Source organism: Saccoglossus kowalevskii, chromosome 13 (genome assembly GCF_978046115.1).
Source record: "Saccoglossus kowalevskii chromosome 13, keSacKowa6.1, whole genome shotgun sequence".
NCBI classification, from domain to species: domain Eukaryota; kingdom Metazoa; phylum Hemichordata; class Enteropneusta; family Harrimaniidae; genus Saccoglossus; species Saccoglossus kowalevskii.
Window position 1 is genome coordinate 36,462,093 of NC_140653.1, and position 15,352 is coordinate 36,477,444.

General features: G+C 40.9%; 1 protein-coding gene across 1 annotated transcript; it reads left to right on the forward strand.

Annotated features, from left to right (window-relative positions):
* The first annotated feature begins 7,497 nt into the window (after positions 1-7,497).
* LOC102809203 (uncharacterized) lies at positions 7,498-12,906 on the forward strand. The gene has a single exon (XM_006823592.2). The coding sequence runs from the start codon at positions 7,498-7,500 to the stop codon at positions 12,904-12,906; it is 5,409 nt and encodes a 1,802-aa protein (XP_006823655.2).
* The last annotated feature ends 2,446 nt before the right edge of the window (positions 12,907-15,352 follow it).

Here is a 15,352-nt window from a genome sequence, read left to right on the forward strand (position 1 = left end):
TATAAATATGGACGCACTGTGTTTGTTGACACTCCCTACCTACCTATAAATATGGACGTACTGTATTTGTTGACACTTTTTGTCCACCTATAAATATAGACGTACTGCATTTCTTGACACTCCTTGTCCACCTATAAATATAGACGTACTGTATTTGTTGACACTCCCTCCCTACCTATAAATATGGGGGTACTGTATCTGTTGACACTCCCCCTACCTATAAATATGGACGTATTGTATCTGTTGACACTCCCTCCCTACCTATAAATATAGACGTACTGTATCTGTTGACACTCCCTCCCTACCTATAAATATAGACGTACTGTATCTGTTGACAGTCCCTCCCTACCTATAAATATGGACGTACTGTATCTGTTGACACTCCCTGCCTACCTATAAATATAGATGTACTGTATCTGTTGACACTCCCTCCCTCCCTACCTATAAATATGGACGTACTGTATCTGTTGACACTCCTTGCCTACCTATAAATATGGACGTACTGTATTTGTTGACACTCCCTCCCTACCTATAAATATAGACGTACTGTAATTGTTTACACTCCCTTGCTACCTATAAATATAGACGTACTGTATTTGTTGACACTCCCTCCCTACCTATAAATATAGACGTACTGTATATGTTTACACTCCCTTTCTACCTATAAATATAGACGTACTGTATCTGTTGACACTCCCTCCCTACCTATAAATATGGACGTACTGTATCTGTTGACACTCCTTGCCTACCTACAAATATAGACGTATGTATCTGTTGTCACTCCCTTCCTACCTATAAATATGGACGCACTGTGTTTGTTGACACTCCCTACCTACCTATAAATATGGACGTACTGTATTTGTTGACACTTTTTGTCCACCTATAAATATAGACGTACTGCATTTCTTGACACTCCTTGTCCACCTATAAATATAGACGTACTGTATTTGTTGACACTCCCTCCCTACCTATAAATATGGGGGTACTGTATCTGTTGACAATCCTTGCCTACCTATAAATATGGACGTACTGTATTTGTTGACACTCCCTCCCTACCTATAAATATAGACGTACTGTATTTGTTTACACTCCCTCCCTATTTATAAATATGGACGTACTGTATCTGTTGACACTCCTTGCCTACCTACAAATATAGACGTACTGTATCTGATGTCACTCCCTCCCTACCTATAAATATGGACGCACTGTGTTTGTTGACACTCCCTCCCTACCTATAAATATAGACGTACCGTATCTGTTGACACTCCCTCCCTACCTATAAATATAGACGTACTGTATCTGTTGACACTCCCTCCCTACCTATGAATATAGACGTACTGTATCTGTTGTCACTCCCTCCCTACCTATAAATATGGACGCACTGTGTTTGTTGACACTCCCTCCCAACCTATAAATATAGACCTACTGTATCTGTTGACACTCCCTCCCTACTTATAAATATAGACGTACTGTATCTGTTGACACTCCCTCCCCACCTATAAATATAGACGCACTATATCTGTTGACACTCCCTCCCTACCTATAAATATGGACGTAATGTATCTGTTGACACTCCCTCCATACCTATAAATATGGACGTACTGTATCTGTTGACACTCCCTCCCTACCTATAAATATAGACGTACTGTATCTGTTGACACTCCCTCCCTACCTATAAATATGGACGCACTGTGTTTGTTGACACTACCTCCCTACCTATAAATATGGACGTACTGTATCTGTTGACACCCCCTCCCTACCTATAAATATAAACGTACTGTATCTGTTGACACTCCCTCCCTACCTATAAATATAGACGTACTGTATTTGTTGACACTTTTTGTCCACCTATAAATATAGATGTACTGTATTTGTTGACACTCCTTGTCCACCTATAAATATAGACGTACTGTATTTGTTGACACTCCCTCCCTACCTATAAATATGGACGTACTGTATCTGTTGACACTCCTTGCCTACCTATAAATATGGACGTACTTTATTTGTTTACACTCCCTCCCTACCTATAAATATAGACATACTGTATTTGTTGACACTCCCTCCCTACCTATAAATATAGACGTAATGTATCTGTTGACACTCCATCCCTACCTATAAATATAGACGTACTGTATTTGTTGACACTCCCTCCCCACTTATTAATATGGAAGTACTGTATTTGTTGACACCCCTTCCCTACCTATAAATATAGACGTACTGTATCTGTTGACACTCCTTGCCTACCTATAAATATGGACGTACTGAATCTTTTGACACTCCCTCCCTACCTATAAATATGGACGTACTGTATCTGTTGACACTGCCTCCCTACCTATCAATATAGACGTACTGTATCTGTTTACACTCCCTCTCTACCTATAAATATGGACGCACTGTGTTTGTTGACACTCCCTCGCTACCTATAAATATAGACGTACTGTATCTGTTGGCACTCCCTCACTCCCTACCTATAAATATAGACGTACTGTATCTGTTGACACTCTCTCCCTACCTATAAATATGGACGCACTGTGTTTGTTGACACTACCTACCTACCTATAAATATGGACGTACTGTATCTGTTGACACTCCCTCCCTACCTATAAATATAAACGTACTGTATCTGTTGACACTCCCTCCCTACCTATCAATATAGACGTACTGTATCTGTTGACACTCCTACCTACCTATAAATATAGACGTACTGTATCTGTTGACACTCCCTCCCCACCTATAAATATAGACGCACTATATCTGTTGACACTCCCTCCCTACCTATAAATATGGACGTAATGTATCTGTTGACACTCCCTCCATACCTATAAATATGGACGTACTGTATCTGTTGACACTCCCTCCCTACCTATAAATATAGACGTACTGTATCTGTTGACACTCCCTCCCTACCTATAAATATGGACGCACTGTGTTTGTTGACACTACCTCCCTACCTATAAATATGGACGTACTGTATCTGTTGACACCCCCTCCCTACCTATAAATATAAACGTACTGTATCTGTTGACACTCCCTCCCTACCTATAAATATAGACGTACTGTATTTGTTGACACTTTTTGTCCACCTATAAATATAGATGTACTGTATTTGTTGACACTCCTTGTCCACCTATAAATATAGACGTACTGTATTTGTTGACACTCCCTCCCTACCTATAAATATGGACGTACTGTATCTGTTGACACTCCTTGCCTACCTATAAATATGGACGTACTTTATTTGTTTACACTCCCTCCCTACCTTTAAATATAGACGTACTGTATTTGTTGACACTCCCTCCCTACCTATAAATATAGACGTAATGTATCTGTTGACACTCCATCCCTACCTATAAATATAGACGTACTGTATTTGTTGACACTCCCTCCCCACTTATTAATATGGAAGTACTGTATTTGTTGACACCCCTTCCCTACCTATAAATATAGACGTACTGTATCTGTTGACACTCCTTGCCTACCTATAAATATGGACGTACTGAATCTTTTGACACTCCCTCCCTACCTATAAATATGGACGTACTGTATCTGTTGACACTGCCTCCCTACCTATCAATATAGACGTACTGTATCTGTTTACACTCCCTCTCTACCTATAAATATGGACGCACTGTGTTTGTTGACACTCCCTCGCTACCTATAAATATAGACGTACTGTATCTGTTGGCACTCCCTCACTCCCTACCTATAAATATAGACGTACTGTATCTGTTGACACTCTCTCCCTACCTATAAATATGGACGCACTGTGTTTGTTGACACTACCTACCTACCTATAAATATGGACGTACTGTATCTGTTGACACTCCCTCCCTACCTATAAATATAAACGTACTGTATCTGTTGACACTCCCTCCCTACCTATCAATATAGACGTACTGTATCTGTTGACACTCCTACCTACCTATAAATATAGACGTACTGTATCTGTTGACACTTTTTGTCCACCTATAAATATAGACGTACTGTATTTGCTGACACTCCTTGTCCACTTATAAATATAGACGTACTGTATTTGTTGACACTCCCTCCCTCCCTACCTATAAATATGGACGTACTGTATCTGTTGACACTCCTTGCCTACCTATAAATATGGACGTACTGTATTTGTTGACACTCCCTCCCTACCTATAAATATAGACGTACTGTATTTGTTTACACTCCCTCCCTACCTATAAATATAGACGTACTGTATTTGTTGACACTCCCTCCCTACCTATAAATATAGACGTACTGTATATGTTTACACTCCCTTTCTACCTATAAATATAGACGTACTGTATCTGTTGACACTCCCTCCCTACCTATAAATATGGACGTACTGTATCTGTTGACACTCCTTGCCTACCTACAAATATAGACGTACTGTATCTGTTGTCACTCCCTTCCTACCTATAAATATGGACGCACTGTGTTTGTTGACACTCCCTCCCTACCTATAAATATGGACGTACTGTATTTGTTGACACTTTTTGTCCACCTATAAATATAGACGTACTGTATTTCTTGACACTCCTTGTCCACCTATAAATATAGACGTACTGTATTTGTTGACACTCCCTCCCTACCTATAAATATGGGGGTACTGTATCTGTTGACACTCCTTGCCTACCTATAACTATGGACGTACTGTATTTGTTGACACTCCCTCCCTACCTATAAATATAGACGTACTGTATTTGTTTACACTCCCTCCCTACTTATAAATATGGACGTACTGTATCTGTTGACACTCCCTCCCTACCTATAAATATAAACGTACTGTATCTGTTGACACTCCCTCCCTACCTATAAATATAGACGTACTGTATCTGTTGACACTCCCTCCCTACCTATAAATATAGACGTACTGTATTTGTTGACACTTTTTGTCCACCTATAAATATAGACGTACTGTATTTGTTGACACTCCTTGTCCACCTATAAATATAGACGTACTGTATTTGTTGACACTCCCTCCCTACCTATAAATATGGACGTACTGTATCTGTTGACACTTCTTGCCTACCTATAAATATGGACGTACTGTATATGTTGACACTCCCTCCCTACCTATAAATATAGACGTACTGTATTTGTATACACTCCCTCCCTACCTATAAATATAGACGTACTGTATTTGTTGACACTCCCTCCCTACCTATAAATATTGACGTACTGTATCTGTTGACACTCCCTCCCTACCTATAAATATAGACGTACTGTATCTGTTGACACTCCCTCCCTACCTATAAATATGGACGTACTGTATCTGTTGACACTCCTTGCCTACCTACAAATATAGACGTACTGTATCTGTTGTCACTCCCTCCCTACCTATAAATATGGACGCACTGTGTTTGTTGACACTCCCTCCCTACCTATAAATATAGACGTACCGTATCTGTTGACACTCCCTCCCTACCTATAAATATAGACGTACTGTATCTGTTGACACTCCCTCCCTACCTATGAATATAGACGTACTGAATCTGTTGTCACTCCCTCCCTACCTATAAATATGGACGCACTGTGTTTGTTGACACTCCCTCCCAACCTATAAATATAGACCTACTGTATCTGTTGACACTCCCTCCCTACTTATAAATATAGACGTACTGTATCTGTTGACACTCCCTCCCCACCTATAAATATAGAAGCACTATATCTGTTGACACTCCCTCCCTACCTATAAATATGGACGTACTGTATCTGTTGACACCCCCTCCCTACCTATAAATATAAACGTACTGTATCTGTTGACACTCCCTCCCTACCTATAAATATAGACGGACTGTATTTGTTGACACTTTTTGTCCACCTATAAATATAGACGTACTGTATTTGTTGACACTCCTTGTCCACCTATAAATATAGACGTACTGTATTTGTTGACACTCCCTCCCTACCTATAAATATGGACGTACTGTATCTGTTGACACTCCTTGCCTACCTATAAATATGGACGTACTGTATTTGTTTACACTCCCTCCCTACCTATAAATATAGACGTACTGTATTTGTTGACACTCCCTCCCTACCTATAAATATAGACGTAATGTATCTGTTGACACTCCATCCCTACCTATAAATATAGACGTACTGTATTTGTTGACACTCCCTCCCAACTTATTAATATGGAAGTACTGTATTTGTTGACACCCCTTCCCTACCTATAAATATAGACGTACTGTATCTGTTGACACTCCTTGCCTACCTATAAATATGGACGTACTGAATCTTTTGACACTCCCTCCCTACCTATAAATATGGACGTACTGTATCTGTTGACACTGCCTCCCTACCTATCAATATAGACGTACTGTATCTGTTTACACTCCCTCTCTACCTATAAATATGGACGCACTGTGTTTGTTGACACTCCCTCCCTACCTATAAATATAGACGTACTGTATCTGTTGGCACTCCCTCCCTCCCTACCTATAAATATAGACGTACTGTATCTGTTGACACCCCCTCCCTACCTATAAATATAGACGTACTGTATTTGTTGACACTCCCTCCCAACTTATTAATATGGAAGTACTGTATTTGTTGACACTCCCTCCCTACCTATAAATATGGACGCACTGTGTTTGTTGACACTACCTCCCTACCTATAAATATGGACGTACTGTATCTGTCGACACTGCCTCCCTACTTATAAATATGGACGTACTGTATCTGTTGACACTCCCTCCTTACCTATAAATATGGATGCACTGTATCTGTTGACACTCTTTGCCCACCAATAAATATAGACGCACTATATATGTTGACACTCCCTCCCTACCTATAAATATGGACGTACTGTATCTGTTGACACTCCCTCCCTACCTATAAATATGGACGTACTGTATCTGTTGACACTCCTTGCCAATCTATAAATATAGACGTACTGTATCTGTTGACACTCCCTCCCTACCTATAAATATATACGTACTGTATCTGCTGACACTCCCTCCCTACCTATAAATATAGACGTACTGTATTTGTTGACACTTTTTGTCCACCTATAAATATAGACGTACTGTATTTGTTGACACTATCTCCCTACCTATAAATATGGACGTACTGTATCTGTTGACACTCCTTGCCTACCTATAAATATGGACGTACTGTATCTGTTGACACTCCCTCCCTACCTATAAATATAGACGTACTGTATTTGTTTACACTCCCTCCCTACCTATAAATATTGTGGAGACTGTTAGTCTGACCTAATTAGACACCCACTGCTGTTGCCACACCCACAGTTATTTCAACCAATCACATCCCGGTGTTATTATTAGTAGTTTGTTTGTTGTTTCATTGTAACTTACATGTAATCGAGTGAAGTGAATAAACAGTTGAGTTATTGTTACCGCACGGTGAACTTGTCTTCTCGATCTCTCTCCGGGTTTCTACCCACAACCGACTCAACTCACGTGCCCATGCGCACATTTGGTGCCGAGACCAGGATCAACGTACTTTGGAGGAAATTCTACAACGCATAGAAACATGGCAGAACGAGTTAAACATTCTGCAAGTAGAAGAGGACACCGTGCTCAAATGACGAGACAGTTACAAAAAGCCACTGACATCATGTCCAAAGATGACCCATTGACACAACATGAAAAAGACGTTCTCATCGCAACGCATGAAGATATTACATCAAGATTGGAGCAGATCAGAGCATTGGATGAAGAAATTCTCAAAAGAGCCGACGAAACAGAGTTCGACAATCTATTTCTTGATGCAGACAACTACGTCATTGATATCAAAGAAAGAATCGTGGAGATAAGGAACTTCATCCAACGCGCCGATACACCAACAACGCCAACAACACAGACATCATCTGAAATGTCAAGCACGTCGTTCACAAGTAACAACTCAGCGTCCAGAAGACGAACTGTAAATCTACCTAAACTAGATCTCGAAGAATTTTCAGGTGATATTCTTTCTTGGCAAAGTTTTATCGACACGTTTGAAGCAGCTATAGACAAGGACGACATGTTGGATGAGGTAAATAAGTTTCAATACCTACGAGCACATGTAAAGGGAGAAGCGGCTAAAGTAATCGAGGGATTGCAACTGACAAACGAGAACTACAAACACGCCTTAGAATTACTAAAACGACGTTACGGACTGAAACATAAAATACGAAATGCATATATGAAAGCACTTTGGGAATTGCCAAAACCGTCTAATGACTTATCCTCACTAAAGTTTTTCTACGACAACATGGAGAGTTACAGAAGAGGCTTAGAAGCACTTGGGAAGAGCGAAGACTCGTACGGAGATTTCCTCATACCTATCATCCTAGAAAAACTTCCAGGAAATTTCCGTCGAATCATCACTCGCGACCATGGAACCGACGATTGGTCATTTAAAAATCTACGTGAATCTGTGTGTAAGGAGATCGAAGCAATGGAGGCTGGCGAAATCTCTAACAATTCCGTATCGTCTTTCGCCTACAACGAATCGCCTATGCGTAATGTACAGTTCTCTGCTCAAGCACTTCACACCAACACAAAAACTCGCAAACCAGATTGTGTTTTCTGCAGTAATTCACATCGTCCCTTCGATTGCACGAACGTAACCGACCATATGCAACGCTTCGAGATCATCAAAACGAAAGGACTATGTTTTAATTGTTTAAGCAAAGGACACTCTTCGCGATCTTGTCAATCTGTCTTTAAATGTCGGAAATGCGACAGCAAACACCACACTACGATTCATCATGCGTTCAAACAATCGCCAAAACTATCGAAACCAGACACTTCAAGCAATACTAACAGCCAGAAAATCCACGCTAATTCTGTGTCAACCGACCTTCAATCAACTAGCGGCAACGTACTTCTCAAAACGGCGATTACTCAAGTCTACTCGGATAAAGCATCGGCCGACGCAACAATCCTATTTGACGAAGGAGCTACAAGATCGTTTATCTCTGAGAAATTAGCCGAACATTTACACCTGACGCCAGACGGACAAACATCGGTCCAAATCTCCACCTTTGGCAATAAGAAATCTGCGCCGAAAAGGCTCAATTACGTAACGTTGACGGTAAAAACAACATGGGGGCCCGATATATCAATATCTACGTTAATTGTTCCTGAAATCTGCAATCCAATTAACAATCATATTTGTCCAGCTGTACTGAATTTACCGCACATCAAAGGACTCCAGCTAGCGCATCCTGCTGTAAACCATAAATATTTGAACATATCTCTTTTGATTGGTGCCGATCATTATTGGTCATTCGTGGGCGACAAAACCATCAAAGGCAACGGGCCGACCGCTGTTTCATCTCGTTTGGGTTACCTACTCTCTGGACCAACGTCACGTGATGCGTCATTCCCAACTGACGTCACCAGCTTTCACGTGAACGCATATTCACCAACTGACGATCCCGTAACTAAACTCTGGGATTTTGACACCATTGGCATTCGTGAACCTGCCAACACGGACTCTACTGATGACAAGGCAGACGAATTCGAAACGTTTTGCGAACAGAATATCGAACAACGCGACAAACAATACTTTGCCCGACTTCCCTGGAAAGAAAATCACCCGGTATTACCAACAAATAGGCGGATCGTCGAAAAACGAACACGTCATATGGTACGTAAGCTTCCATCCGATTTACTTCCTGTTTACGACCGTATTATAAAGGAGCAAGAACACCGTGGGTTTATTGAACGACTGGACTCCGATAATCCGAATCAAGGGCACTACCTTCCTCACCATGCCGTCAAAAAGGACTCCCCCACTACACCAATTAGGATTGTCTATGATTGCAGCTGCAATACTTGTCAAACTCCGAGTCTTAACGACTGTATCGATAAGGGTCCCATGTTACTTAATGATTTAGCAGGTATATTGCTAAGATTCCGTACGCATCCGATAGCCTTGGTCAGTGATTTGGAGAAAGCATTTTTACACGTGGCTCTTCATGAAGAGGACAGAGAATTTACAAAGTTTCTATGGCTTTCGGATCCGACCGACACAGAAAGTGACTTTATTGTCTTCCGTTTCTCATCTGTTCTTTTTGGATCAGTCGCCAGCCCCGCCATTTTAAATGCTGTTATTCGAAAACACCTACAAATGTTTGACACTAACACCGCCAGGGATCTACGCGAAAATATATATGTCGACAACGTTCTAAGTGGTGCAAAGAATGACGTCGATGCTATTTCGTACTACAACGACGCCAACGATTTGACTACTTCCGCTGGGTTCAATCTCCGTTCGTGGTCAACAAACAGTTCTCTATTGCAAGACATCGCTAGGAAGGACGGAGTTTTACTCGATGACAATAACCCATCATTACTTGGTATGAAGTGGAATACAAATACAGATACTATCGGCTACAAATCGTACGAACACCAACCTACCGAGAAGATAACTAAACGAGAAATTGTTAGACGTACGAATTGTTTGTTTGATCCACTCGGACTATTAAATCCGGTTCATGTAAAAGCCAAAATATTTATACAGACATTATGGAAGGAGAATCTTGAATGGGATAAAGAACTGCCGACACATTTAACGAACACTTGGTCGAAAATTGAAACGGACTTACGAAATGCATCCAATATCACCGTTCCACGCCTGTACACTAACGCCGAGGAAACGAACTCTTATAAACTCGTATGCTTTGTGGACAGCAGCACTAAAGCGTATGGTGCATCTGTCTATCTTGTATCAAACACATCGGCAAATCTAGTCATGGCCAAATCCCGAGTTGCACCAGTGAAAGACATCACCCTACCACGACTGGAACTTATGGCAGCTGTGTTAGGAACAAGACTTACAAAATTCGTTGAAAACCAACTATCTGCACGCCTTCATATTGAGGAGAAAATTCTCTTCTCGGACAGTCAAATTGTATTAAGCTGGATTAACAGCAAAGCTAAATTACCGGCATTCGTCAGACATCGCATCGAGGAAATTAAATCGTTTTCATTCAGGGACTATCGATACATTCCAACAACTCAAAACCCCGCCGATCTTTTGACAAGAGGAATAACTACAGAGCAGCTCAACAATTCTAAACTTTGGTGGCATGGCCCGAAATGCGTACATAACAACGTTCTGAATAAGGAAACCCCAACATGTACAACTGATGAACAGATCGAGCTTCACGATTCTACTGAAAACGCTGACAAAGTCAACACTGACATCATCGGTCAAACCAATGCTGGTTTGGACACTGTCAGTACTACCGGCATTGGTCAAATTGTTGATATAAATCGATACAACTCTTTACAAAAGTTAAATCGTATTACCGCGCTTGTTTTAAGGTTCGTCGATAATATCAAAAAACCTGCACAATCTCGAAATCTGAATGAGTTAGCAGCGAACGAAATCGCGCAGGCACAATCAAAATGGGTAGTATATGTACAGAAGACGCGTTATCAAAAAGAACGTGAATTCCTACAAGTTGAAAATAACAAAGCCTCGCCTTTAATTCGACAACTTCGTTTATTTATTGATAAACAACACGTCATCCGCTGTGGTGGTCGTCTACACAATGCGCCCATTGGAGACAATGCTAAGTTTCCAATTTTAATACCTCCTGATCACCAGTTTACGAATTTACTAGTTCGTGATGCCCATGAAAGATCACTACATTCCGGACTACAAAGTACTGTCACGTTATTACGTCAAACATACTGGATTACAAGGATTAGAGCTACCGTCAAGGCGTTACTACGGAAATGTGTAATATGCAAACGTGTTACCGGACGTTCTTACATGAAACCAATCACCGCCCCTCTGCCTAACTATCGCACCCAGAAATCTGAACCCTTTCAGGTTTGTGGCATTGATTTCACTGGTGAACTTTACGTTAAACGGGAAAATGGCGGCGAGAGAAAATGTTACATATGTCTCTTCACGTGTGCTAATACCAGAGCAATACACTTGGAATTGGTTCAAGATTTATCAACCGATAGTTTTCTCCGCGCTTTTCGACGTTTTGCGGCGCGCAGATCTCTGCCTACACGAATCGTTTCCGACAACGCCACGACCTACTTATCCGCCGCTAAGGAAATCAACGATCTGTTCAACGACCCGCAAGTAAAAGCCTTCCTTGCAAACCATCACATTCAGTGGACATTCATTCCAAAACGCGCTCCTTGGTGGGGAGGTTTCTATGAACGCATGATTGGTATGACAAAGAACACGTTAAAGAAAGTACTTCGTCGCGCATTCGTCACAATGGATGAAATGAATACTATATTGTGCGAAATAGAAACAACAATAAACAACCGTCCGATAACTTATGTTTATGGTGACGACGCAGAGGCGACTCCCCTCACCCCAGCTCACTTACTCCATGGCCGTACGTTGAACACATTGCCACATGTAACTATCGACATGGAGGAACTCATCGATCCGACGTACGAAACAAAGGAAACTCTCCATAAACGTGCCACGAAGCTCAGTGAAACTATGGATCGACTTTGGAAAAAATGGGAGTTAGAATATTTATCAGCACTCCGAGAACGACATGAACGACAAAAAACCGGGAAATTAACAAACGCGATCAAGTCTGGAGACGTTGTACTTGTACATTCAGACAACAAGAAACGTACGTTATGGGATTTAGCCGTGGTCGAGTCTCTTATAACAGGAAACGACGGTATAACTCGCGCTGCAAATATCAGAACGCGTAACGGTAAAACAAATCGTCCTATTGTGAAACTATATCCTATTGAAGTCTCTACGGATAATATGCAATGCTTGGACACTGATAATATACAAATCTTGGACACTGATAACAATAGACATATTAACGATTCTAATGACACACGTACTGCTAATGTTATTTCTAATCGGCCTCCACGGCGTGAGGCGAACATCAGAGCCCGACAAAGAATTAGGGATTGGATTAATGACTGGTCAGGTCCTACTTCTTAAATCGAACATTTTGATGACTTGATTTGTGCTAGTTACCGTTTAATTTTAAATTGTTTAGTTCGTATTCTTTTTGTGAACATCAACGTTGTTATTCTATTATTCGCTTATATTTTTTATGTTTTATTCGATTTTCTAGTGATTTGTTCGTTACTACAATGCATGTACATGTAGTATTTATTTCTGCCGCCGGGAGTAATGTGGAGACTGTTAGTCTGACCTAATTAGACACCCACTGCTGTTGCCACACCCACAGTTATTTCAACCAATCACATCCCGGTGTTATTATTAGTAGTTTGTTTGTTGTTTCATTGTAACTTACATGTAATCGAGTGAAGTGAATAAACAGTTGAGTTATTGTTACCGCACGGTGAACTTGTCTTCTCGATCTCTCTCCGGGTTTCTACCCACAACCGACTCAACTCACGTGCCCATGCGCACATATATAGACGTACTGTATCTGTTGAAATTGCCTCCCTACCTATAAATATAGACGTACTGTATCTGTTGTCACTCCCTCCCTACCTATAAATATGGACGCACTGTGTTTGTTGACACTCCCTCCCTACCTATAAATATAGACGTACCGTATCTGTTGACACTCCCTCCCTACCTGTAAATATAGACGTACTATATCTGTTGACACTCCCTCCCTACCTATAAATATAGACGTCCTGTATCTGTTGACACTCCCTCCCTACCTATAAATATGGACGCACTGTGTTTGTTGACACTACCTCCCTACCTATAAATATGGACGTACTGTATCTGTTGACACTCCCTCCCTACCTATAAATATAAACGTACTGTATTTGTTGACACTCCTTGGCCACCTATATATATAGACGTACTGTATTTGTTGACACTCCCTCCCTACCTATAAATATGGACGAACTGTATCTGTTGACACTCCTTGCCTACCTATAAATATGGACGTACTGTATCTGTTGACACTCCCTCCCTACCTATAAATATAGACGTACTGTATTTGTTTACATTCCCTCCCTACCTATAAATATAGACGTACTGTATCTGTTGACACTGCCTCCCTACCTATAAATATAGACGTACTGTATTTGTTTACATTCCCTCCCTACCTATAAATATAGACGTACTGTATCTGTTGACACTGCCTCCCTACCTATAAATATAGACGTACTGTATCTGTTGACACTCCCTCCCTACCTATAAATAAGGACGTACTGTATCTGTTGACACTCCTTGCCTATCTATAAATATAGACGTACCGTATCTGTTGACACTCCCTCCCTACCTGTAAATATAGACGTACTATATCTGTTGACACTCCCTCCCTACCTAAAAATATAGACGTACTGTATCTGTTGACACTCCCTCCCTACCTATAAATATGGACGCACTGTGTTTGTTGACACTACCTCCCTACCTATAAATATGGACGTACTGTATCTGTTGACACTCCCTCCCTACCTATAAATATGGACGTACTGTATCTGTTGACACTCCTTGCCTACCTACAAATATAGACGTACTGTATCTGCTGTCACTCCCTCCCTACCTATAAATATGGACGCACTGTGTTTGTTGACACTCCCTCCTTACCTATAAATATAGACGTACCGTATCTGTTGACACTCCCTCCCTACCTGTAAATATAGACGTACTGTATTTGTTGACACTCCCTCCCTACCTATAAATGTAGACGTACTGTATCTGATGACTCTCCCTCCCTACCTATAAATATAGACGTACTGTATCTGTTGACACTCCCTCCCTACCTATAAATATGGACGCACCGTGTTTGTTGCCACTACCTCCCTACCTATAAATATGGACGTACTGTATCTGTTGACACTCCCTCCCTACCTATAAATTTAAACGTACTGTATCTGTTGACACTCCCTCCCTCCTTATAAATATGGACGTACTGTATCTGTTGACACTCCCTCCTTACCTATAAATATGGACGCACTGTATCTGTTGACACTCTTTGCCCACCAATAAATATAGACGCACTATATATGTTGACACTCCTTGCCAATCTATAAATATAGACGTACTGTATCTGTTGACACTCCCTCCCTACCTATAAATATAGACGTACTGTATCTGTTGACACTCACTCCCTACTTATAAATATAGACGTACTGTATTTATTGACACTTTTTGTCCACCTATAAATATAGACGTACTGTATTTGTTGACACTCCTTGTCCACCTATAAATATAGACGTACTGTATTTGTTGACACTCCCTCCCTACCTATAAATATAGACGTACTGTATCTGTTGACACTCCCTCCCTACCTATAAATATAGACGTACTGTATCTGATGTCACTCCCTCCCTTCCTATAAATATGGACGCACTGTGTTTGTTGACACTCCCTCCCTACCAATAAATATAGACGTACTGTATCTGTTGACACTCCCTCCCCACCTATAAATATAGACGCACTATATCTGTTGACA

Excerpts from the sequence above, each read along its gene's own strand:
- LOC102809203 (XM_006823592.2), top strand. The coding sequence starts at position 7,498 with ATGGCAGAACGAGTTAAACATTCTGCAAGTAGAAGAGGACACCGTGCT.